This window comes from Harpia harpyja, chromosome 1 (assembly GCF_026419915.1).
Source record: "Harpia harpyja isolate bHarHar1 chromosome 1, bHarHar1 primary haplotype, whole genome shotgun sequence".
Classification (NCBI taxonomy): domain Eukaryota; kingdom Metazoa; phylum Chordata; class Aves; order Accipitriformes; family Accipitridae; genus Harpia; species Harpia harpyja.
Window position 1 is genome coordinate 40642410 of NC_068940.1, and position 23219 is coordinate 40665628.

At 55.6% G+C, this 23219-nt stretch overlaps 2 protein-coding genes across 3 annotated transcripts in view; one reads left to right on the forward strand and one right to left on the reverse strand.

Moving 5' to 3' along the window:
* Positions 1 to 1857, reverse strand: part of MATN4 (matrilin 4) — a 23491-nt gene extending 21634 nt beyond the window's left edge. For both annotated transcript variants that reach the window (XM_052789130.1, XM_052789139.1), the window contains exon 1: positions 1780 to 1857. The gene's annotated coding sequence lies outside the window, so the exon portion shown is untranslated. The remainder of the gene's footprint in view (positions 1 to 1779) is intronic.
* Positions 1 to 14966, forward strand: part of RBPJL (recombination signal binding protein for immunoglobulin kappa J region like) — a 20898-nt gene extending 5932 nt beyond the window's left edge. Inside the window, exons 2-12 of the mRNA XM_052789153.1 lie at positions 1748 to 1823; positions 8484 to 8609; positions 10303 to 10373; positions 10639 to 10754; positions 11607 to 11781; positions 12200 to 12337; positions 12902 to 13011; positions 13110 to 13250; positions 13594 to 13749; positions 13988 to 14091; positions 14506 to 14966. Of these exons, the coding sequence (XP_052645113.1) occupies positions 1748 to 1823; positions 8484 to 8609; positions 10303 to 10373; positions 10639 to 10754; positions 11607 to 11781; positions 12200 to 12337; positions 12902 to 13011; positions 13110 to 13250; positions 13594 to 13749; positions 13988 to 14091; positions 14506 to 14779 (1487 nt within the window). The 3' untranslated portion in view covers positions 14780 to 14966. The remainder of the gene's footprint in view (positions 1 to 1747; positions 1824 to 8483; positions 8610 to 10302; positions 10374 to 10638; positions 10755 to 11606; positions 11782 to 12199; positions 12338 to 12901; positions 13012 to 13109; positions 13251 to 13593; positions 13750 to 13987; positions 14092 to 14505) is intronic.
* The last annotated feature ends 8253 nt before the right edge of the window (positions 14967 to 23219 follow it).

Sequence of the window (23219 nt, forward strand, 5' to 3'; positions counted from 1 at the left end):
CAAGGGAAATGCTATGTTATGAGCAATCGGAGCACAAACATCTTCTGTGACCGCAGATTGCCTACAACAGGCTGCCTTGTTGGCTACGTCTTTTCTGTTCACTACCATTGCCAACAAGGGCAGCTTCCAAGCCCATCTTGTACTAATCACATAAAATTTCTTTAATTCTTCAAGAAAAAAGAAAGTTAAAACTTCCACAAAAATCAACAACAGCTTTTTCCAGTTGGATGCAGCAATACCCTGCCTGCTTCAATGGAAAGTGTCATTTTACTACAAACACCAAGATCTCCTGCATGCTTTCCAGACAGGAATTTGTATTTCGGATGAGGCCAAATTTATCTATATCCTGGTGGCAAAGATCAGGGCAGAGATCTGAGAATAGATTTCCCCCACACACTTGTTGCTGATACCGAATGCCAATCCAATGAATCCCTGCAGAGATCACAAGAATCTGCTTGTGAAATGCAGTTTCTACTTGCTACTGAGAACCTGCACTCTCACTGCCTGTGATTAATTGCTCCTGGTTTTGGAAAAAGAAAAAAAAATAATCTTTACTATCAAGAGACACTACAGAGGGTCCCACAGGGAGGACTTCATAGTAACTTTATCAATAATCTGGGCTTGACTGAAGCAAAAATCCTATGGTTTTAAGCAGAAGAGCTAAAGTTGTGTGCCTTCTCTGAGTTAGGGCTCTGAACAGGCTCCTATCTTAGAGCCCTCTTTCCCCCCTTCCAGTCCCACTGCACACACATGGTGGCTTCCTTCGAAGCGGGACAGTCCCATTTCGCTGCCGGCCTCCTCACCGACACCGGTTCCCTCTCTGCAGCCCTGCCTCCTGGATGGATTCGGCAGCTCTCTGCACCACAGCAAAGGCCGTCCTCGCAGAACGAGGGGGAAAACCCCAGCAGAGCACGTACCACCGCTACATCGTATATCTGCTCAGCTCCACTTATCTCAGACGGCTGCATGTTAGCACAAATACGATGAGTGCAGAATAATCTGATTTTCCAAACAAGTTTTCCCACGTAATTGCTTGGAACAAAAGTGCCCAAAGCTAATTTTTCCTCGTGAAATGGTTGGAATTATAAGCCAAAGGTGGGGGATTGCTTGTGCAAACATATTTATGAGTACGCACAGACCCAATTTTCCAGTCGTGCAGAAACAGTACATAACAAACTTAGGGCACACTTTCAAGCTTATCTTTTTGCAGGATCTCGATCTCCTGTTGCTCAGTACGCCTTGCCCAGGTGTACCAGACCTTATTATTCTCTGCTAAAAGAGATCCCTGATTGTATAAGCAGGAACCTGCCCGAAAGCTAGGCAAAAGGTGAGCAGGGCAGGCAGACTGCGAACTGTGCCATCCCAGCGCTGGAGAAGAGTTTTGCGTCCTGTGCACAGGCACCGACAGACAGACAAAGCGGGGTACCATGCCCTCTTACTGCCCCACCAACACACACACCCCCCTTCCCCCCCCAGCCCACCGCTTTTGGGAATAAAACCCACGTCAAAGGCTCTGCTCTTCCCCCCAGCCCCCGGCTTTGCTTGCTGCTCTTCATGCCCAGGACCGCTGCTCCCCCTCTCTGCCAGCCCCCCTCCAAGGAAAAGCCCCCCCCGGAGGCTCCCAACCCCCGCGGCAGTGCTCGGCGCTGCGCACAGCCCCGCGGCTCAGCCCCCGCCGGGCCGGGGCCGGGGCCGGGCTCACCCTCACCCTCACCCCCGCTCCTCTCCTCTCCTCATCCTTCCCCAGGGGCGGCGGTGCCCGCGGAGCCCCTCACTCACCCGTGCCGGCCGCGGAGCCGCTCCCCGCCACGCTACTGGGTCAGGTACGGCGGGCGCGGAGCGGCGCGGAGCTGCGCGGTTCGGGGCGCGGAGCGGGGCGCGGCGGCGGCGGCGCTGGGAGGCGGCGGGGCCCCGCGTGGCATTTAACGGGGCGGGGGGAGCGGGGGGGGGGGGGCGGCGGGGCGGGCACGGCCGCCGCGCCCCGGCCCGGCCCCGGGGCAGCGCTTTGGGGAGGGGGGAAGGAGGGGGGGTGTCCAGCCGCCTGCCCCGGCGTGGGGGGTGCCCGCGGGCTCCCACCTCCCCCTCGCGTCCGTGCAGGTGCCCACGGGCGAGCGGAGCTCCGCGCAGGTGGAAACGGCGATCGCCAGAGCTGTGCGGCGGCATCGGCATCGAGCCGGGCACGGCCCGGGGTTACTCACAGCCCTTGCCTGCCAGGAGCTCGTCGGGCAGGGAGAAGTTTTTTTTTTTTCTTTTTTTTTTCTTTGTTTTTCTTTTCTTTCATCTTCCCCTGCTGTGGGAGTGCACCTGGGAGCCCCATAAACTCGGCAAGTCCTGGAAAAAGGAGAGTCCAAGCTTAATAGCCACTTGAGCTACAGTGCTCTGGGAGTTTAGGAACCTCTGCAGGCAGTGGCTGCAGGGTGGGGAGGTGGGTTTGAACCAGGGAGCTGCAGACCAGAGCTCTGAGAGCTGTAGAGCCTCAGGCTGAGCTTCCAGCAAGAAGGTCAACTGATGTGCTCGACTGTAGTGATGGAGAACATCAGCAGAGTCTTCTTAGACACCCTGGAATAGACCTTCCCAGCCCTCCACCTCTTCTCAGCACTTAGATCTACGTCGTGGTGGTAGGAACCGCCTTTAGTGCTTTATAGGACTGTCTTTTACTGCTTTAACAGCACTTTCCTTCCTCTTTGCACTAACGTCAATGCCTACATGAGGAAGAGAGAAAGGAGACTATGGTAAATCACCCACATCATCTGAATTTTCTAGCAGACGAGCCAATACTGCATTACCAAACTAGGGCATTTTGAGGGTGTTGGTGCTGCAGGGGCAGGCGCAGGGCAGCCGGGAACATGCCCAGGGTGACCACTCCGGCTGGCCCCCGGTCCCCCGCAGAGCTCACCGCCACAGGGTTTTTGTGCTTCCTGTTCTCGGCTGGTGTTTGCTGTTGGTGTGGTCGATAAATCCCCCAAGCCCAGAAAAGGCTGAATTTCACTTGTGTGTGCAGTGAGGAAAATATAGGATTTATAAATACCCATGCATATACAAGGGCTTGTGGGTTGGGTTGGTCTGGATTAAAGGAGGTATTGAAAAATGAGGGAAGCCAGAAACTGCAGGCTTCTCATTTCTGTGATTTCTAATGGCTTTTCCTTTTGCATAAACATTGCATTGACTCCATACCCAAGAGCACTGCAGGCATTTTCTCCCCTGCTCTGTACAAAATATAACCCAGACTTCTAAAATGGATATTTTTTATTAGAACCTTTGGTTTCCCCAAGCTGAGGAAAGAACAATTGACCTCTGTGGCAGCAAGTCCCTAGCAAGCTGCAGGGCAGCCATCTCCTGAGTGAGGCAAACGGCAGTTCTTTTGTGGGGGAAAAGCAGCAAGTTAAACCTCTGCACTTGAATTTAGTGTTACCTGCACTTGAGGACACTGTTACCATGAGTTAAAGTTCTTGTATAAAGAGTTGATTCGAAGACCCAGTTTCTAAACAATAGCTGCCGGGATCGTATTTTGGTCTCCTGAGTCCGAGGACTTTCATTCCCAGGGGACTGAAAAAATTGGATGCCTTCCTCTGCAGACTGAGCTGGTGAACGTTGGTGAACTGGAAAGCAGCAGTGCAGAAGGCAGTTTGCTTCTCCCGGTGCCCGTAAAGTGCTTTTTCTGCTCCTGCGGTTGCCCAAGGGTGGACACACAGGGTGTTGTGGGACTTCCCGGCCTGATCTGCCCTCGCAGAGCCGATTGTGGTGTGGGGACCAGGATACGTCGCACACCATGAGCGTGGCAGTCTCAGCAGAGACGTGCGACCCGGCGGCAGGGGAAGGCTGAGCTGAAAAGGCCCCTTGGTTGGGTTCTCCCCTGTTTGTGACACAGGCAGGAGCCGTGCCTGCGGCAGGGCGGTCACCCAGGGCAGCAGCCAGAGCGGGAAGGCAGGATGCGCTGAGCTGCAGTGCTCTGTGGTGGGAGGTCGCCGGGGATGCACAGCCCTGCCCAACCCACTGGGACCAAGGAAGGAGAAGATGCGTTTCCCGGCCGGAGGCAGGACAAAGCGCTGAGTGATGCCCCCCATGCTCACCGCTGGGAAAGCGAGGGCTAAATTTCAGCTGTGGTGTTAAACATCAGCTCTCCTAAAATCAGTGATGTGACTGCAGGGTCTGACCCTACCAAAGCCTCTCAGCGCCTGCCTGGGTTCCCTGCGTGCCCGCATAAAACAGCCCTTCAGCAGACGGTCCAGCTGTGTGTCTCCTATGAAAAGCACACAGGGCACTCCTCATTTTCTGCTTCATTTCCTATGGAAGAGGGCACAGCAGCATGGCCAGGGCTTGCAAATAGCCACAGGTGCCCTGGGTCTCTCCCACCTCCAACACCAGGGCAGAGCCACCCCAGAGATGCACCTCAAAGCACGCTCGCAGCCTCTCCAGAGGCACATCCTGACCTAAAGCCGGGGAAAAGCCTTGGTGGTAAGCGATGCCAGGCTGAGCAGGGAAGGGGAAAGGCTTACAAAAATCAGTGTAGGAGAAAGGTGGTGGCTCCCCCCTTGCTCCCCCCCCTGCTTCCACATAATGCCTAACTGTGTGCGAGAGCACTCGAGTCCCAGCTGAGACCTCAGGCTCTGAAAAGGAGGCTTTTAGCATGAGTTCTAAGAGCCTGGTCCGTGCGGTGCTGCTAACGTGACACTGAACTAACACTGCACTACAATCAAAGCATTTTAATAATTTAATATAATAAATGTCAGAAGGAGTGAATAATTCCCTGTAACCCTGAGGAGGCTGTAGGTGCCAGAAGGAGCCAAGTGGGTATATTGAGCTGCTTTAGCAATAGCCCTTTGACTCTGTGAAGGTAAATTTAAACCAGATGATGGATGCTGGGTGGTCGCCTCCGTGGGCAGAATGGTGAGCACTGTTCAGAAGTGCGTCACTGAAACAATTTAGCCCCAAAATTGGGAAGGCAATGGCTGCAGAGAATGGACAAAGAAAAGAAAAACAAGTTTCTAGGTAGTTGTTCTTCCAGCTAGACATCAAATCTGAAGAACTACGGTCTGTTTACCTGCCTTTGGCATGCACGTTCCCACTTTGAGCAGTAAATAGCATGTGGATAATTATTCCAGAAGGCTCTTTAATAAGCTCCAGGCAGTAACCCACGTGCCTCTGGTATTACGTACGGATGGCAGGGAGCAGTGATACCTGCACAAGCCTGGCCCTGCCCCGAGCTGGTGCCGCAGGAGGCTCTGCGGAGCCAGCGTTGCTGCTGGCTATGCTGTCAGCACACGTCTTAATCCACAGGTTTTGGCAGTTTGCTCCTGAACACTCCCTGCTGCTGCCTGGCTTTGGTACCGGGCTGTTCTTTACTCTGCCAATGGGTTAATGGGAAAGGCTCCCTCCAGCAGCTCCCAGCCCAGCAGTTCCGCGGGGATCGGTGCTTCCCAGGCAGACCCCATGCTATGTGGATGGGCGCTGGTGAGTGCGTCGGTGCTGGTGGGTGACACTAACAGGGATGGAGCATATGTCTCCGCAGCTGAGACACGAGCAAGGACCCAAAGCTACCCTCCTCATTTTGCACTGAATACTGAATGATAAGACTCACCAGGGCAATATTCTCACACCCAGCCTGGTTCTTTCCCGCTCTGTGCCCGTTGTCTCTGACAAACTGAGGGCAAAATGCTACTGAATGGAGCCAGCAAGGTTTAGTACTCATTTTTCATGATGTTGCATTAGTGTAAAAGAATATCCAGTGTCAGGCCAATGGACAGCCTTTTCCTCGATCTGTTTCCACACTTATCCTGATCACAATCAGTAGTTCTGTAAAAAAAAACCCCAAAACTTTTGCAGAGAGATTCCCAAATGGTGCTTTTAGGTGAAGGGGAAAATAACAAAGGCGGATCAAAGCTGAAATCACACTATTGCTTGGCAGCTGAGGAGTGAGACAGCTGCAGATTGCCATTATGGAAAAAGATTAAATAACTTTCTTATGGGATCTCTTTGGCTGTGCAGAGATATAAACCATTCAGGAGAGAGAAAGGCTGGAGTGAAGCTTTTCAGCAAGACTAAATAACCCCCCCTGGAGCGAGCACTGGTGGGATACTGGTTGATAAAGCTCAACTTCAGCATGCTGGAGCTGGACTCTCCCAGCCCAGCAAGGGTCGGAGGGAACAGATCCAGCCTGGGCACGGGAGCTGTTAAGGGCAATCTGAGGGTCTATCTAGCAAAGGAGCTCCTTCTGCCTTGCCGTGAGTGTGGGCTGGGGCGAGCCGTGGCTGAGCCCAGAGCCGTGCGCTGGCAGCAGCACTGGAGCTGCCACGGGGAGAGGAGCTCGGTTGCAGTATGTGCTCTGCAGTCAGGAACGGGCTTGCCGTGGCCATAAAACATTCATTCCCCAGACACAGAGCAGCAGCTAATGCTGTGGGTGACACTGGCACCAGCTGTAAATCTGATTTTGGCAGAGCTCTGTTGATTTATGCTTGCTGGTGATCTGGCTAACGCATCTAGGATAAAGAATTGAGAACAAGGAGGGCAGGAGACTGTATCGCCCATCTAATAACTGAACAGAGCAGTGGTGGGAGAATCTGTGGAGTGCAAAGCATCAGGTCCCCGTGGGACTACCCAGAGGAGATGCTGGGTAAATATTTGCTTGTATGGGAGATGTGTTTATCTTCCACATACAAACAGGAGAGCATCAACTCCATCCACAGTGTGGGAAAGCTGGAAGTGAAGGGATATACGTTTAAAGTGAATTGTAACATGGGTCCTAGAAGCTGTAAAGGGCACAGCTTTTTTAAAATACACATGTTGCACTGGGAAGAACGGAATTGGCAGGTGAACTCTTCTAAAAGGCTGCTTGGGAAGACTGCTTGCTGCTTCTCTCCCTGGGAACTTGCTCTGGCCTCTGAGCCCAGCAAGAGCTCACCATAGCCTGCCTTGGGGTGCTTGGCAGGACCAGATTTACCTCTCTTCACACATCTGATCATTTATGCCCTCAATTATTCTCCATTTCTAGCCCATTTAAGAGGAATAGGAACTGGTTTTAATGGGGATGCTCCACTGCGTACCTCTTGCAAGATTTTCTGTGGGTGGCTGTGGCCATGGCTGGTGCCCCCCATCCTCACTGCTTCTCCTCCGAGCAATCCCCTGGCACTGCCCACAGTCCCCGGCCACTTTCTCCTGGTGACTCAGCCATGTGTTTGCAGCTGTGGTTCACAGCCTTCTCTGGCCACTGCTGTTTCTCTCTGTCTCCGATGCAAGGCCATTGCTCTGTGGAGAGGTCATGAGTGACCCCCAGCAGCCTTGGGAGGGTCAAGAGCCAGAGCCTGAAGCCAGTTTCCATACAGCTTTCTCTCTCCTGAGGATACTGGACCTAGTTTGGGTCTGATGCTCATCCAGGTGGTTCCAAAAACATCCCCTGACCATGCAGAGCAGAAACACAGAGACGTTGTCCAAATACCAGCAGGCACAAACACCCCTTTGCAGCAAGGCAAGGGAGCTCAGCCCGTGGAAGAATAGAGCTCAGGCTTAAGTCAAGACCTTTTCATAACCAGCCAGGCTGGGTCCCCTTGGTAGGAGCAATTTCTTGAGTGTGCCCCGGTGCCATGTCCCAAACATTGGCAGATGTGCAAAGGAGGGGCTCCTGACCAGGCAGCAGCCCTTCCCTCTCCTCTGGTTTCCTTGTTTCCTCTTATCCAGCCGAAGGTACTCAGGAGGTCTAGGGGCTTTCAGTAGGGCAGGAGCTGGTGTTCTTCAGATGGGTGGTCTCACCTCCCCTGAAAGCAAGTCAGTACCACAGAAGGCCTCCCCAGTAGACACTCCATAACTCTCCCCGCTCTCATCCCCCAGTTCTTGCACACGAGTCCCCGGTGGCAGAGCAGGGCACCTCGGGCTTGGACCCACCTCATCTCTCTCTAGCCGGTTAACGCCCAACCTACTAAGTTAGCAGAGTTAAATGCCGGGTGCACGGGAACTCCTTCTAGTTAATAGAGCAGAAAGAATCGGCAAAACCACCCACTTCTTAGGTCTTGGAGAAGAATGCAGCTATTTTCACCCAACAGCTCTTGCAGAAGCCAACGAGCAGCTCCTCCTTGCGTGACAGCTGCCCTCACGGCTCAGCAGCATCGTTTCCCAACTCACCAAAAAAACATACAGCAACAAGCACATCAGGTGGAAAACCAAATTAATAATCAATTAGAGCACTGCCACCATTGCGTGGAAGTCTTAGAAATGCGTGTTTCAGAGCTATTAACATAGTCCCCTTTTTGTGTTTGATGGAAAACTGATGAAGCAGTTATTCAGTTATCCAAACTTTATATTTTTCAATGCCAGCCCCAGTCTTAGAGCAACTGAGCTCCAGTGCTTCCCGATGGGAAAGCCTCTCCACCTTCCTCGCCCCATCGGGCTGGACACGGAGGGAGCTCCAGGCTCCTGGCTCAGCACAGGGCTGGTAGGGCAAGGCGAGGAGCCCGATTCTGATGTTACAGTGCTGGGGGACCGCTGTCTTGTAGATCCAACCCATACCAAACCAACCCACTTCGAGACGGTGTGCGGAGGTACCTGCAGCTGCCGGCAGACCAGACGGTACTGATACTGCATGCCAAAGTCGCACAGAAGTCATATGGCAACGAAAAAAGGTAGGAGATTGCTCCGACTTCTCCTATAGCCGCTTCCAAACCCAGCTACCTAAAGCTTGATTTCAGCCTTGCTAGATTTCTGTGATCTCAGCTGGTGAAGCAAATGATTTAACATATCCTCTCTCCATCCACTCATGACCTCTTTGCATCCAAACCCATTGTTTAGTCTTTGTGAACTGAATAACACAAGAAGGATATTACCGCCCCCCCCCCCCCCGCATCTATCCCAGTTAGACATTCCTAGTGGCTAGGTTCCTCCTGTGAAGGACTGGAGAGCAGAAAGATGAAGTGAAGGAAGGAAAGATACTATTCAAATCTTACCCCCCAAGAAGGAAATTACAACAGTGAAGAAGAGGAAGGGTTAGTGTTTTAAGTGCTCTGGAAATCTTGTCTTATAATCCAAACAGCCACAGCAGGGACTGGGATGTTTCCATCAATGCCCACGGTCTCCAAAAGCTGCTATTTTTGAAAATCCTTCCCGCACTGCAACCTTGAGGTTCTGGCTTGAATCTCCAAAATTGCTACTCCTGGGCAGTGACGTCAGACTGTGGCACTGTAATATAATTAATCCTCCATTAATCCTTGTGATATAAATAATCCTCTGTTATTACCAAGTGTGGAATAGCTATGAGGCAATGAGCTCTACCTGTAAGGCGTAACCCACCCAGACCCCAGCGACCCCAGGAGGCAGCTCTAAGCTGGGCTGGCTGTGCCTACAAAGTCCTCATCGCATCCAGTCTCCTGCCAGGGGCTGCTGGTCCACAGGTAAAGGTTTTATTTCGGGACTGGGTCTCCCAGCCAGGACGGAAGGCCCCATATCACTGAGCCTTTGGGACAGCCTCTTTCCCCTGCTCCAGACCCCATGCAAGAGGTGAAAATCAGATGCTGGGTCTGGAGAGGGAGGGAAAACCAGCACGGAGCTCCCAGGTTAAAGTTTAAAGGTGCTGTTGCCATTTTTCTTGATGGTGGGAGTCAGGGGCCTGTGCTGTGGATGACTTGTTTAAATAAACCCATGCCCAGGACTTTAGGGCTCTGAAATATCCAACCCCCCGCACTGGTGTTTTCTCTGCTAGCGCTTTACCCAGTATCAATAGAGGATGAATTTGCACCATTCACACAAGTGCAAAGACAGTGGAAACCCAAATAAAACACAGGAAAATAGGTTTCTAAAACCCTGGCTATAGATTTATTTGCATTGGGCTCTGAATCTGGCTGTGAATGCAAACTCTGTTCCCGACCTGCCGAAACTCCCACATGGCAGGCAGGCAGAGGCGGGGGGCCCGATCCCCCCCTCGGCTCAGGGCAGGGCGGGTGGGCTGAGGCGCCCTGTCCTCCCCTCCTGGGGCCATCCCGGGGCCAGTGGGCTAGTGGTCATCAGCAGCACCAACAGATGTGGCAGCCACCCGGGCTGGGGCTGGACGCTGCGGCTGGAGGGAGCCGGTGCAGGGCAGAGAGGCTGAGACAGCTGCTTCAGCAGAGCCCGATTCCTCTGGCCAGCCCTGCCCGTGCCCCCCAGCCGGGGGGTCCCCAGCCCCTCGCTGCACCACCACGTACCTCCCAGGGTGCCGGGTTGCTCCCGGTGCCGGTGAGCCTCAGGCAAAGGTCTGTGCTCTCAGCGCAGCCATTCCATCACCCCCGAGCATCTTTTCTGGATGCTGAAGTGCAGTAAGAAAATGTCCTCTTGCCTCTGCAGGTTTTTCTGCCCCCCACCTTGTGTCTACCTGAGCGGGCCAGGATGGAAGTTAAAACAGGAGCAGATAAAAGGTAAGCGTTTGGTAGCAGCCCTGGACCTCTCCTCCCTCCCTTCCCATGCCACAGAGAGCTGCCCTCCACTTCTGCAAAGCGGAGAGTGACCCAGTTTTTTTTATCTTTGCATCCCCAAACTCCTCTTTTCCCCTTGAGGCTGACCCCTCTGTGGTGCGGACCTGGGGAGGGCTGGAGCCTGGGGCAACCCACCGTGCCAGGAGGAGCTGAGCACATGCCTGTGCCTGTGCGGGGGCTGGAGGGTGCTTCTCCCCATCTCTTCCAGCCAGAGACCTGGGAGAGACAGGTTTTCGGGTGTGCGGGTACATGGGGCTGGACAGCATGGGCAGCAGCCTGATGGAGACCCAGAAACTCAGCTTTGAGGAGCAGCCGGACGCAAAGGTAAAGCCCGCTGCTCCCTGGAGCTGCTTATGCAGGGGCTGGGCTGTCCCCGGTGTCACCCCACGCCCTGGAATGTTGCATCATCCCCTTCCTTGGGATGTCGCCATCCTTCCTTCCTAGCCATCGCTCCCCACTCCTGCTCTGCCCTGTTGTGGCACATGCAGCAGCCTGGGCAGCCAGGCAGGCTCCCTTGCCTTGCAAAGAGCCCCGTCTTTCTTCGGCCCCATCTTTTCAGGTTGACAGCCTTGTGGCAGGCAAGCTGCCAAAATTTGCACAGCTCCCTCAGCCCCGGTACCTTCTCCCGATGAGCAGCACTGCTGCTTATCGCAAAATGTAAAGCCCAGTCTTTCATTTGGAGATAAATGGCTAAAAAACCCTCAGTCAATCCCCAAGTTCAAGAGCCTCAGCAGAGCTCTGGCATCTTTTGATAGCGGGAAAAAAGAAGAAAAAGCATTATCTGGGGTCCCTGAAGAGCACGGGGTCTGAGTTGGGCCAGAAACCTTACAAAAAGACCCTTTGTCTGCAGTGCCTGCGTTGCTGCTATGGCACGGTGTATCAGCCAGGACGGCGGGGAAACCATAAACCCAGGGCGATTTCTCATGTTATGTGGGATAAATCACACGTGAACATTCATTTCCATGAGGAATTCTCTGCCCCCAGTGTAAATAAAGCCTCTGCTGATCCCCAGCTCTTCATTCCACCTGTAATAACATCTCTGGTTGTTTCCCCCTTTAAATGAACCCGGGGCTCTTTGAAAGGGCACTATTATGTCCTTGCGGGGCGGTGAGGAGGGTGAGGAAGGCTGGCGGGGCTGGGCTGGAGCTGCTGGCAGCCCCTCTCTGCCCTTGGCAGGGCTTCAGCTGTGCCAAGGCACTGTACATCTCGGACGCAGACAAGCGCAAGCATTTCCGCCTGGTTCTGAAGCTCTTCTTCAGCAACGGGCAGGAGATTGGCACCTTCCACAGCAAGCTGATCAAGGTCATCTCCAAGCCCTCGCAGAAGAAGCAGTCGCTGAAGAACACGGACCGTGCGTACAGGGATGGCTCTGTGGGGAGGAAAGCGGGTGCAAGCCCAGGGTGGGATGCTCTCTGAATGCTCACGGCTTGGCTCCGAAGTGGTCCAGGCTGGACCCAAAGCCCATGGGCATCCCCAAAAGAGGGGCAATGTATCTGGGCATATTGATGTCTCTTTTCTGAAGGGTTCAGCCACCACAGTGTGTAATGCCCTGATACCAACACACTGCCCACTCCCTGGGCTTCACCTTTGAAAAGCCCAGTTGGGCTGGCACTCATATACAGAGAAAGGCAGCTGGAGGGGGTGCTGCTTCCTGCTGGGCTGGTTACAGCAGCAACCAGGACTTGTCCTCCCTTGGCTTGACAAAAGCCATAGATCAAGCCACACGTGGACCTGGCAAGTGCTAACAACACAACCACCTCTCCCAGCAGTCTGCATCTCCTCGGGCTCCAAAGTCTCCCTCTTCAACCGCCTGCGCTCCCAGACCGTCAGCACCCGCTACCTCTCTGTCGAGGGGGGAGCCTTCATCGCCAGCGCCAGGCAGTGGGCAGCCTTCACCCTCCACCTGGGTAAGAAGCTTGTGGGACCACTGATGCTGGCCATGCCCAGGGCTGGCTGCCTCCAGCCCTGGCTCTCCCCTCCTGCAAAGCCAGTTTTGGGGGGGCGAAAGGAATGGGAATTAGCCTGGGGATGTGGGAACCTGACTCAGATCTCACCTCTGCCTGGTGTTCCTGCGGTATCTCTGGAGCCGATGGCTGTTTCCCACTGGCCTTGAGGGTTGGCATCATGCCCTGAGAGCACACAGGCTGCAAATGGGACAGCAAGAACTGTACTGGTCTGGAGGCTCACAAATCCAAACAAGTAACTTGCCTGGAAGAGGCCACAGCCCAACAGCATCTCTGCCCCTGCTGCCTCTGGCAGTGTCCCTGCGAGGTACCACATCCCAGTCCCGTTCTTCCATGCTGGGCTCCCAGGCAGCAGTGGTCTCTCCAAGCAGTGAGCACCTGCAGAGCAGAGAAGGCAGTAAGAAAGCACTGGGAGCACAGCCAGACCTGTGCATAGCAAGGCAGCCCAGGTTAACCTGCTCCCTGGCTGCTCCGGGCGGTGACTTTGCCTCTCTCCTTCCTGGCAAGCCGATGAGCACTGCACCCGGAGCGAGTTCCCCCTGCGGGAAGGGTATATCCGCTACGGCTCCGTGGTCCAGCTGGTCTGCACGGCCACCGGCATCACCCTGCCTCCCCTGGTAAGCCTCCATCCCTGCGGGTGTCAGGCACATGGACCTGGCTGCTCTGTGGCTCTGAGCGATGGATGCCATCCCTGAGATGCTGCTGCTGCCCACAGATCATCCGGAAGGTGACAAAGCAGTATGCCATGCTGGACGTGGACGAGCCCATCTCCCAGCTCCACAAATGCGCCTTCCAGTTCCAGGGCAGCGACCGCATGTACCTGTGTCTCTCCACGGAGAAAGTGATCCAGTTCCAGGTACGGCAGTGTGAGGAGGAGGTGAGGACCCCCGGGGTGCTCCCTGTCCTCTTTCCAAGCTCCTCTGGCTGGGGAACACGTCACCAGGAGGGGTCTTCCATTGAAGGGGGCTAGCATCCAAATTAAGGTTGGAATTGCTACAAAGCCGTCTGCCTCTGGCTTCCCTGCTTCGGTGGGAACATTGTCACCGAGGTCTTTGCAAAGGCACCATGATCCCTGTTTCCCAGTGAGCAAAGTAGTTGCTTGCTGGAACCAAGACACCAGGGGAAGAAGCCAGGTGCCCTGGCCCCAGTCCCCTGCTGCCCCTGCTGCAGTGTTACTGGAGCTGTGACACTCTCCACAGGCATCTCCCTGCCCGAAGGAAGCCAACCGGGAGCTGCTGAATGACGGCTCCTGCTGGACCATCATCGGCACCGAAACGGTGGAGTACACCTTCAGCGAGAGCCTGGCCTGTGTCCGCGAGCCTGTCAGCCCTGTGCCACTCATCGCTGCCCTGCAGGTAGGCACAGCACTGGCCGCGGGCCACCCCCTCCTCTCCATCACCTGCCTCCATCATGGCTCCTGCTCCTGAGCCCTTGCACCCACGCTCGGCATCTCCTGGTTTTGGGATGCTGTGGGAATGCCCGGGTCTGGACTGCTGCGGCGGGGACGGGATGCGCAGGGAGAGCATCCTGTGGGAGAAGGAGTTGGGCTCATTCCACCACGTCACACACTGCCGTGCACTCTGCCCGTCACAGCTCACGGGTGGCGGGGATGTGGCCATGCTGGAGGTGCAGGGGGAGCATTTCCACGCACACCTCAAGGTCTGGTTCGGAGACGTGGAAGCAGAGACTATGTACAGGTAACACAGCCGAGGGGGCCAGGGAGCAGGCAGGGAACAGCAGCTGGGTTTGGGCTGTGCTGGGCAGCTCTGGGAGGGATGTGGCTGCTGACCTTGGGGACGGGGGCACTTGCACTGCCCGTTCTGTGGGACCAAGTATGAGCATTGCAAGGAGAGGCAGGGACAAGTCTGGCTGCTGCCTGCTCTCTGCCCTGGCTGCAGTCTGGGGATAGCAGTGGCTGGGAGACAACAGGGAACTTAGGGGGCTGCAAACAAGCAAGCAGCCCGGGCAGAGAGGAAGGAAACACCAGCGAGGAGAGGGGAAACTGGCCAGAGGCTTCATGCTGAGCTCCAGGCTGGAGGAGATGTGCCAGCCGCTTCTGCATGGGACCCTCATCTGTTAATGCATGTTTTCCTCTCCTGCGCTGTTCCCAGGAGCCCCAAGTCCCTCGTTTGCGTCGTCCCTGATGTCTCTGCCTTTGGCAGTGACTGGAGGTGGCTGCGATACCCCATCACAGTCCCACTCCTGCTGATCAGGGATGATGGCCTCATCTACTCCAGCTCGTTCACGTTCACCTACACCCCGGAGCAGAGCTTCATCCCAGGGCAGCAGGTCCTCTCAGATGTCCCCCAGGACTCGGACAAATTACTTGACAGCATCCATCAGGAGTTCACCAGGACCAACTTCCACCTCTTCATGCAGAGCTAGCAAGCTGGGCGGGCAGAGGCTTGGCCTCAACCCTGGCCCCAGGGTTCCCCATCCAGGGCTCAAGGTGGCGCTGCCAAAGGGCTCTCCCTGCACATCGAATGCCCGCCGTGTTACTGTGATTTGCTGACTTGTCTGTTCTTCACGGCAGCATCTCACCCTGCTGAGATCTCACATGAAAGCGTCAATAAATCAGGCTTGAAGGACTTCTTTACTGATTCAATTGCTTCTTTACTAACCTTCACGATTTACTTCCTGTGCTGGCACAGAGAATCACAGCTCTCTTCATGTCCTCAGTCCATATATTCAAAGGCCAGGAGGGACAGGGATGATGCATGAACATGACCTTAAGTGTTATTGATCTATACCGGGAATCCCTGCATTGCTTCTGTGCTTTTCAGTAATGAGGAGCTGATTTCCAGCAGCCAAATACCTGGCACCAGATGTTTTGGTTTTTTACTGGAGGCCCAAATGGGGTTATTTCAAAAGGAAAAGGGAAAAAGAGAGGAAAAAAAACTTCAGTGCAAAACCCAGCCCCTTCCTAGCTGGTGTGGGTCTGCCGAGCTCCATTGTTTTACACATTTATACACACACAGAAATTGCAGTGCTGGCATCAGCAGGAAACTGCTGATCTAAATATGCCATAAGAAGAAGCCAGGTTTCTTGGAGCTGGACCCGAGCGTTACGCAGAGTGGGTCTTACAGCTTTATTTAGTCTTCAGCTCTCCATAGCATCAAAAGGCCCATGGTGTACCTGGAAACCTGCTGGTTTGGCAGTCCTGAGCTGGGTTTTGAAACAACCCAGCTGCCAAACCTATGGAGGTGTTTAACCCACACTGAACTCGGCGGCAGCGGGCAGGGGAACAGGGAAAGCATGGTGCCCCACGACCCACAGCAACCCAGGAGTGTGGGGTGCCTGGCCCTGCACATCGACATCCATCACTGGCTCATCACCCGGCTTACCCGCGTGTTTTGTGCGATCCAGCACATTTTGGATGCCAGCACTGCACGGACCGACAGCACCAGCATGCAGCCCATCCTCGGCCTCGCTGTGTGCATTCCCTGCCATGCTGCGGCTCCAGATGCTGAATTTGGGGCTGCAGGGGCTCACAGCCTCACACCACCCAGCATGGAAATGCACAGTGATGCCTGGTATCTTGGCCTCCTCCCTCTGCAGCTTGTGCATGGCCCTGGCTCCCACGGGAGCACAAGAGCTTGGGTCTCCGGGGTCCTAACCCAGGGCTTCCCGGGGGCAGCACCTCCCTAAACTCCACCAGGAGATGGGATTCCTTCGTCCCCAAAACAGGAACCTCAGAGAAGGTGAAAAGCTGTTGGCAGACACATCTGTGTGCATCTGGAGCTGCAGCTGCTGGAGGAAAAACTCAGGGAGAATATTACAGCGCATGCCAACAGCCAAGGGCTGGTGGAGGAAGGGGCTGGAGGACAGAGGAAGGGTAACCATGTGGAGATCCGCAGGGGGTTTCAAAAGGAAGCAAGTCCCTCGAGCAGGAGGCAGGTCCCGATGTGCTCATTAGGTGTCAGGAGCAGTTGGTACGAGACCTTACTGCTCCTGTTCCTGGCAAAGGCTCGAGCATCTTGTACAGGTGCTGGGGGCCACGGGGGCTTCCCCTGTGTGACAGCTGCTTACCCTGCGTGGCCACCCCATCGGCCCATGCTTACCGTCCCCTATGCTCACATCCCCAGAAAATCCACCCCTGCCCTAATGTAACTGAGGGCGAGATGCAAGAAAATCCTTTAATCAACCTCAACAGAAGGATCCCTCATATCTCCCCCAAAAGCATTTCCTCCCCTGTCTCCTCGGGGAAGAGCTGAAGGGCAGTGAAAGGATGGGGCCAAGCCTTTCAGTTTCTGCCTGCATCCCACACAGGAGTGTCTGGACCCCGGGGGCTTCTCAGCCTGCTCCCCTCCCTTGGAGGCCCGGGCATAATTCACATTTTATGAATGGAAAGCACCCTCTGCTATATTTAGCAGCAGCCTGGTCCCGAAGGGCAGGAAGAGCACTGCTTGTTGACTTCAAGGGCTTGGAACAAGCCTGCCTTGTTATGTTTACAGCGCAGCGCTTTGCTGGAGAGGCCAAGAAAGCACCGAGTGGCTCATTCTTGAAGACTGATGGATTAAGCAAACGGCCGCAGTAATTCAAGCCACATGGGGAAAGGGGAGAGGCGGCGGCAGGCGGGCTGGGGGGGCCTCGAGGGGCTCCTGCCTTCCTCTGACCAGCCACAGGCTGCATTTAATCTGCTTTTCACAGCAGGTCCCACAAATGCAGAGGAGAAGCTTTGCAGCTTCTGGAGGAGACACTTCCCTGCCATAGGGAGCATATGCTCCATGTCTCAGCAGAGGAGCTGGTAGCATCGCCAGAGCTGTTTATTTGCATAATCACCAATTAACACAAATGTCTCGGACAGGTGCCAGCCATCCAGTTGTATGTTCTCACTCGCTCGCGAGTCGGCAACGCCAGTCTCCGCCAGATTGTACAATAACCCAGCACGTGTCTGGGAAATACGCACAGAGCGTCCCTCCGGCTCTGGCGAGCTGGGCTGCCTGCTCAGAGCTGGGCTGCCCGGCAGAGCCCATCTGGCAGCTCTTTTCTGTGCTCCTGAATTGTACATGGAGCTTTGCCCCATCCCCAAGGCAGCCAGAAACATGGGTATAAAATGGAGCATGAAAAAACCTTCACATCACTCCAAGAGCTGGGGATTTAGGAAAAGCATCAAATGCTTTAGGGATGCTCAGGATAACTTACGCTGTGTGCAGCTGTGGCATTGCATGAGCATCCCCGGGCAATGGTGAGGCTTGAAGGCAATAGGGATCCCCTGCTCCCACCAGGCCAGGGTGCAGCTGGGGCTGCCCAGAGCCCCACCACGTCAAGAAGCCATTTCAGGTCCCAGAGGTGAGTGTACCTTCAAAAACATCAAGAAGAAAATAAAATCCTGGCTTTGTCTCCATGAAAAATATCCCAGAGGAACATGAAGTCTGGTCTTGGTCTGCCTCCCTTTCTGCCTGGGCTGTGCAGGACTGTCCTGGCCATTTGGAAGAAGACTTACTGCCATCTAGTGAGCCCAGGCACCAGCACCCTGCCTGCTGAGCACCGCCACACTCATCACACTGCCTGTGCCCATGCTGTGCAGTGGCTCAGGCCAGCCCAGGAGCCGCACTGAGTGCTGGGGATCACCTGGGCATCTCTGGCCATCCGCAGGGGACATTTTTCTTTCCAACTCAGAGGGTTTGCCTGATATTTTTAAACAGCCATTGCACTGCATTTTGCACCAAGCCATACAGCAGGTTTCTAGATGTGTTGGTTGAATGTTTTTTTCAGAGAGTGGGGGGCAGCCATGGCACACGGAGGGTGAGGGGAATGTCCCTTCCCTGCTCACCCAGCCCAAATCCAGCCTGGTGACACCGTTCTTGGCACCGAGGCGGCCGCTGGGCTGGCTTGCTTGTAGGGCAATTTGCAACCACACCTGCAGGAAGGCCAGAAAAACTCCAGTTAAAGGGGGTTTTTGCACCTCCCTGAGCATGAGGCGTGGGCAGAGGGGGGGCAGCTGGCCAGGGGGCTGTAAGGGGTGGGGCTGTTCTGTGCCAGCGAGGCGTTTGCCTTGGCAAGAGGCAGCCCAGGGCAAGTCCCTCTGCTGTGCTGTGGCTTTGTCACCTCCCCGACACGAGCCAGTGGGTGATGCGGAAGGATTGGGAAATTCAATGTGTGCCTCAAGGAGATTCGATTTTGGGAGGGAATAGCCAGTGAATTAGGCTGTATGATGTTTATTGCTAAATAACCTGCCACTGTATGTCATTATATCTACAGTGGCTATGTGCCATATCAAGGGTATTACAGTAAGAATTACCCAAACGACTGAAGGATGGACCTTGAAACCGAGCGAAGTGCAGCAGTGATGGAACTTGAACTGACACCCAGCAATTTCCTCAAGATCGACATCTTCGACTCGCAGACCATGGGCATGGGTTGCACCAAATACACCAGCTGCAAGTTCCGGAGGCAGCACACAACAATCCAATGTCACACACCATCTCTCCTACCCTGAAGGACTGTTATGACAGATGGAGCCCCAAAGTCATGGATTGAATAAAATCGATGGACACGTTAGAAGGATGGCCCATAGACTAAGGGAATGCTATTTGTGTGTGGGTGTACATCTATCTATCTATCTATCTCTCTGAAAGACAGGGAAAGAGGAAATTGGGTCCTGCTCTCTCATCCAGGCTGTGCTACAGGGACTGTTCACAGGCACAATCCCACTACTGATCAGCACAGGAGTTTTGACCCGCTCTGTCTCTGACCTGGGGCGGTTCACCCCTCCTGAGGGGACCTGGTGGCCCCCGGCTCCCCCAAGGACCAGGGTGGTGGCAGCGCTCCCAGGTCCCTGCCCGTCGCCTGCAGAGGAGCACGGGGCTGCAGGCAAGCATCGCTGGGGACCCTGCGTCAGGACGAGCTGATGCAGCCAGTGCTGGAGACACGGGGCAAGCGGGGCCACCCCCCCCCCCCCCCAGAGCAGCCTGTGCCCCCAGCCCTAAGCCCTTCCCCTGGGGCTGTCCCTGCCTCGCACCCCTGGGCAGAGCCTCCAGGTGGCCCAGCGGGCCCATGGCCCGTGCTGCTTGGTATAAATGTCTGTATCGCTGGGCCTCGAGAATGGGGGATGTGGGGATGCTGCTCTGCCCACCAGCCAGGGGAAAGGTGCAGAGAAAAATCCCTTTCTTGGAAACGTGGTGCCCCTGGGACTGACACCCAGGGCTGGTGCAGTGCATGAATGGGGCTCAGCCAACAGGACTGAACCAAGGGGCCTGTTACTGCATCATGAGCCAAAAAAATCCCCCTCCCTACCAAGCCCCTGCACTGGCCCCAGCCCTACCTGCAGACACCAGTGGGGTCCCATTACCCCAAGCATCCTTCCAAGGGCACCACTGGCCCCAGCCCAGCACACGGGGCCATAGGTTTGGGCAGTGCCCAGAAAACCTGTGCTGACTTTATCCTTTTTCTGACAGAGCTATAAATAACCCAGCTGGGCAGCAGCATGCAAAACTACACCGGGGCCAAAATAAGCTCAGTTGGGTCACTGAGGAATTACAATTACCTGCTCAAGAGACTCCAAGCGCATTGGGAACTGCCCAGGTGTGTGGCCCCACTGGCCAAACTCTAAAAAAACCCAAATAGCATTAAGGACAGAGTGAGCTGGAGACACCCATGGGTGCCCACATCACCAATGATGCCAGAAGCGGGTATTATTAGCCTCTGTCCCGAGACGGGCTGTTTGGGGGCAGAGAATACCACACTTCTATGCCCACAGCTCTGGGCACTCAGCCCTGCCCATGCAGCCAAAAAGCCTGTGAAAAATTGAGTTTCCTTTTTTTTGGGTTTTGTGGGTTTTTTTTTCTTTAAAACAAGAAAACCAAGTTGAAAACAAGCTTACTCCTGGCAAACTCTGGATTCCCTGCAGCCCAGGGAAGGACTGAGCATGGGGGCTGGCAGCATCCCTCTGGGATGCAGGGCTGGACCACTGCCCCAAGGCTGCAGCTGGGGCTTTGTGTCTGGATTAGGGGTGTGGGGTTAGTGCTGGACATGGCTCCCCACAACTGACCCCATGCTGCAGCGCTGCTGGGGGGTCCAGGGAGCCTGACTAGCAGGGGCAAGATGGAGGGAGCTGGCAATCTGCTTTCATCCCGCTCTCAAAAGAAACAGGAGTAGTTTTCTCAGGGTTTGCTGGGGAGGGAAAGTAGATTTTTAAACAGCTTAAATAAACAAATGGGCTTGAAAAACACCGGCCTCATTTCCATGCACCATTGCTGTAATTAGGCATGCAAACCAGGCAGACAGTTACAGATCAGCACTGAGAAAGAAATGACTGGGTGCAGTTCCCTCCCTGTGAACCCAGCAAGGACGTGGCATCTGTGGAGCCGCCAGCAGAGGAGCTGAGCAGCACCCCTGGGTGCTTGTCCGCAGCCCCAGGGCTGTTGGGCTGGGTGCTACCCCAGCATGGCTTTGCTCAGAGCACCACGGGGAGCAGACAGTACTATAGTACCATGCAGCGCCGTGCACAGAACGTGCTGGCACCCTGGCTGCATGGTCGTGCTGGCTGCAAGTGCCCCCTGCCCTGTTAAATCTGGCCTCCTGCCCTGGCTGGTTTGGGCTGGGACAGCTTGGGAATGAAGCCCCAAACTCCCCCGCTGGTGCCCCTCACCTCTGCATCAGGCCTGGCCAGGACAGCCTGCTCCAACTGCTCTCTGTGAAGAGACAGGGATGTTGAGATGGGCACCAGGCTCTGCCAGGAGAGCAGCTGGAAGGAGAAGCAGCAGCTGGAGGGCTTCAACCCTGCAGTGATGTGCCCTTGCTCCCTGCAACCAAAACAGGGACCTAGCCCTGGCCGCGGCCCTGGGCAGCACAGGGATTTTGGGGTGTGGGCTGAGCGACGAACACAGGCTGGAAAAAAAAGTCAGGGGGAATGAATTGCTACAGTTTTGATGTGTGAGCACAGCTCCATCCAGCACAAACCCATTCCCAGAGAGGGAGCCGGCCCTGGGAATGTCCCTGGGGAGCGGGGCCAGGAGTGAACGGAGCTACCTGCCCCAGCCAGACCCTGCCTGCCTGCACTGCTGCCTGACAGTCCCTGCCTGAGCCGGGCTGCAGCAGGTCCCTGCGAGAGGGGCTCAGCCCTGCCAGGGCCAGGCAACACGGTGCAGGGCAGCAGCACAGGGGCTTTAGCCCTTCACACACTCACTCCACACAGGGATGCTCAGCGTGGCCCTCGCCTGCCAGACCCATGTGGGGCTGATGCGAGGCCCCTGGCACACCGCTTGTGGGGGGCTGTCCATCCCAACCCTGCACGGAGGGGCTGCCAGGAGCTGCCTGCTTGAACGGGAGCAAAGGGAGCAGCCGCTGCCCCCCTGCCGAGCCCAAACCAGCACCCAGCAAGGGAGCTCGCAGGGTCTCCCATGCACAGGATGAGGCACCACAGGGGCAGAAGAAAAGGCACTTTATTAAACCCGCTCTAGCGTACAACTAAATTAACAACAACAAGAGCAGGATCAGTGCTGAGAAGGCAGGGCAAGATTTGCTGGTTTGCTTTCTGCCCTGGGGTGCACAACTGGGAGCGTGGCTCCGGGAGAGGAGCCCCCCCACCCTGGCCATGGCTCCCAGGGAATCTGGGGACGTACCCAGGGTTTGTCCCCACACCACTGCCCAGGGTCACCATCCCCGCCGGGCTGCCTTTGCGGGGGGGCATGGTCACCATCCCCGCCGGGCTGCCTTTGCGGGGGGGCATGGTCACCATCCCCTCACACCCGGCCAAGAGCTGACACGTGTGCGTGCACACAGCCCCCTGGGGCTGTGCTGAGGGGAGCGGGCAGGTTTGAAGGGCTCTTTGTTCCCCTGTGTAATTATACCCGAGCAGGGGAATAGAAACGTGCTGAAAACCCCTCGCTGGACCTTTCTGACAGGAGCTGGGGCGTTCAGCTGCACACTGGCCCCATTGTTCCCTCCCACACGCCTGGGGCAGCCAGCCCACGTCCCACCTCCTGCACCCCCGACTTTCCCGAAATAACAGGCCCATGATTAAAAACCAGGTCTTTTCCCTCCATAACATCAATACTGGGCAAAACGCCCTGAGCCTCCCCTGTGGCCAGGGCCAGCAGGGCGACGCTGCGGCAGCAAAGGCAGTCCCCGCAGGTGAGACGGTGCCTTTTGGCACTGGGAGCACCCCCAACACCCCAGGCCCTCATACAAGGCCAGCTGGGCAGAGCCATGGGGACATCCACACTCGTGTCCATGCCTGCCTCTGCCAAACCTCACGGAGATCCGGGGACACCGAGTCCTTGCCCTACCCATGCAGAAACGCTCCCACCCTTGGGATGCAGAGGAGCAATGGACTCGTGGCTGCAGCAAACTGGTTTCCAACAATGAACTGGTCATTGGTGGTATGGCTGCTCACTGGGGCAGTGGCAGGGGATAGCATGCCAGCCTGGCCCTCATGCTGGTCCTGGCAGGTTGCCTTCAAAATTAGGCAGCCCCAAGCTCTGGCTCTGCTTTCAGGCCATGCTTCTTCCCGAGCCTGCTGCAAGGAGACATACACAAAGTGGCCCCAGCCATCATCATCCTGGCCGTCCCAGGAAAGGCTCAACAGGAGGACCAGGGTTTTTGGATCACCTTTGCCAAGGATGAACTTGCAACCAAACCTGCAATGACCCCAACAGCATCAGTAGCCTTGGTGGTCAGATCCTGCGCAAGCACCACCCAGACTAAAGACAGGCTGCTGGCAGACGCTCAGCACCCCACATATCTCGTTGGCTTGGCCACACAGGTGAGCAGCTGGGATGAAGGGCCACCAGTCCCAGGCAAGCATCCCATCCCTGCAGCTGAGTGGAGATGCACCCACAGGGCTCAGGATGGCCCCACTCAGCTTCTCTCCCATGGCAAA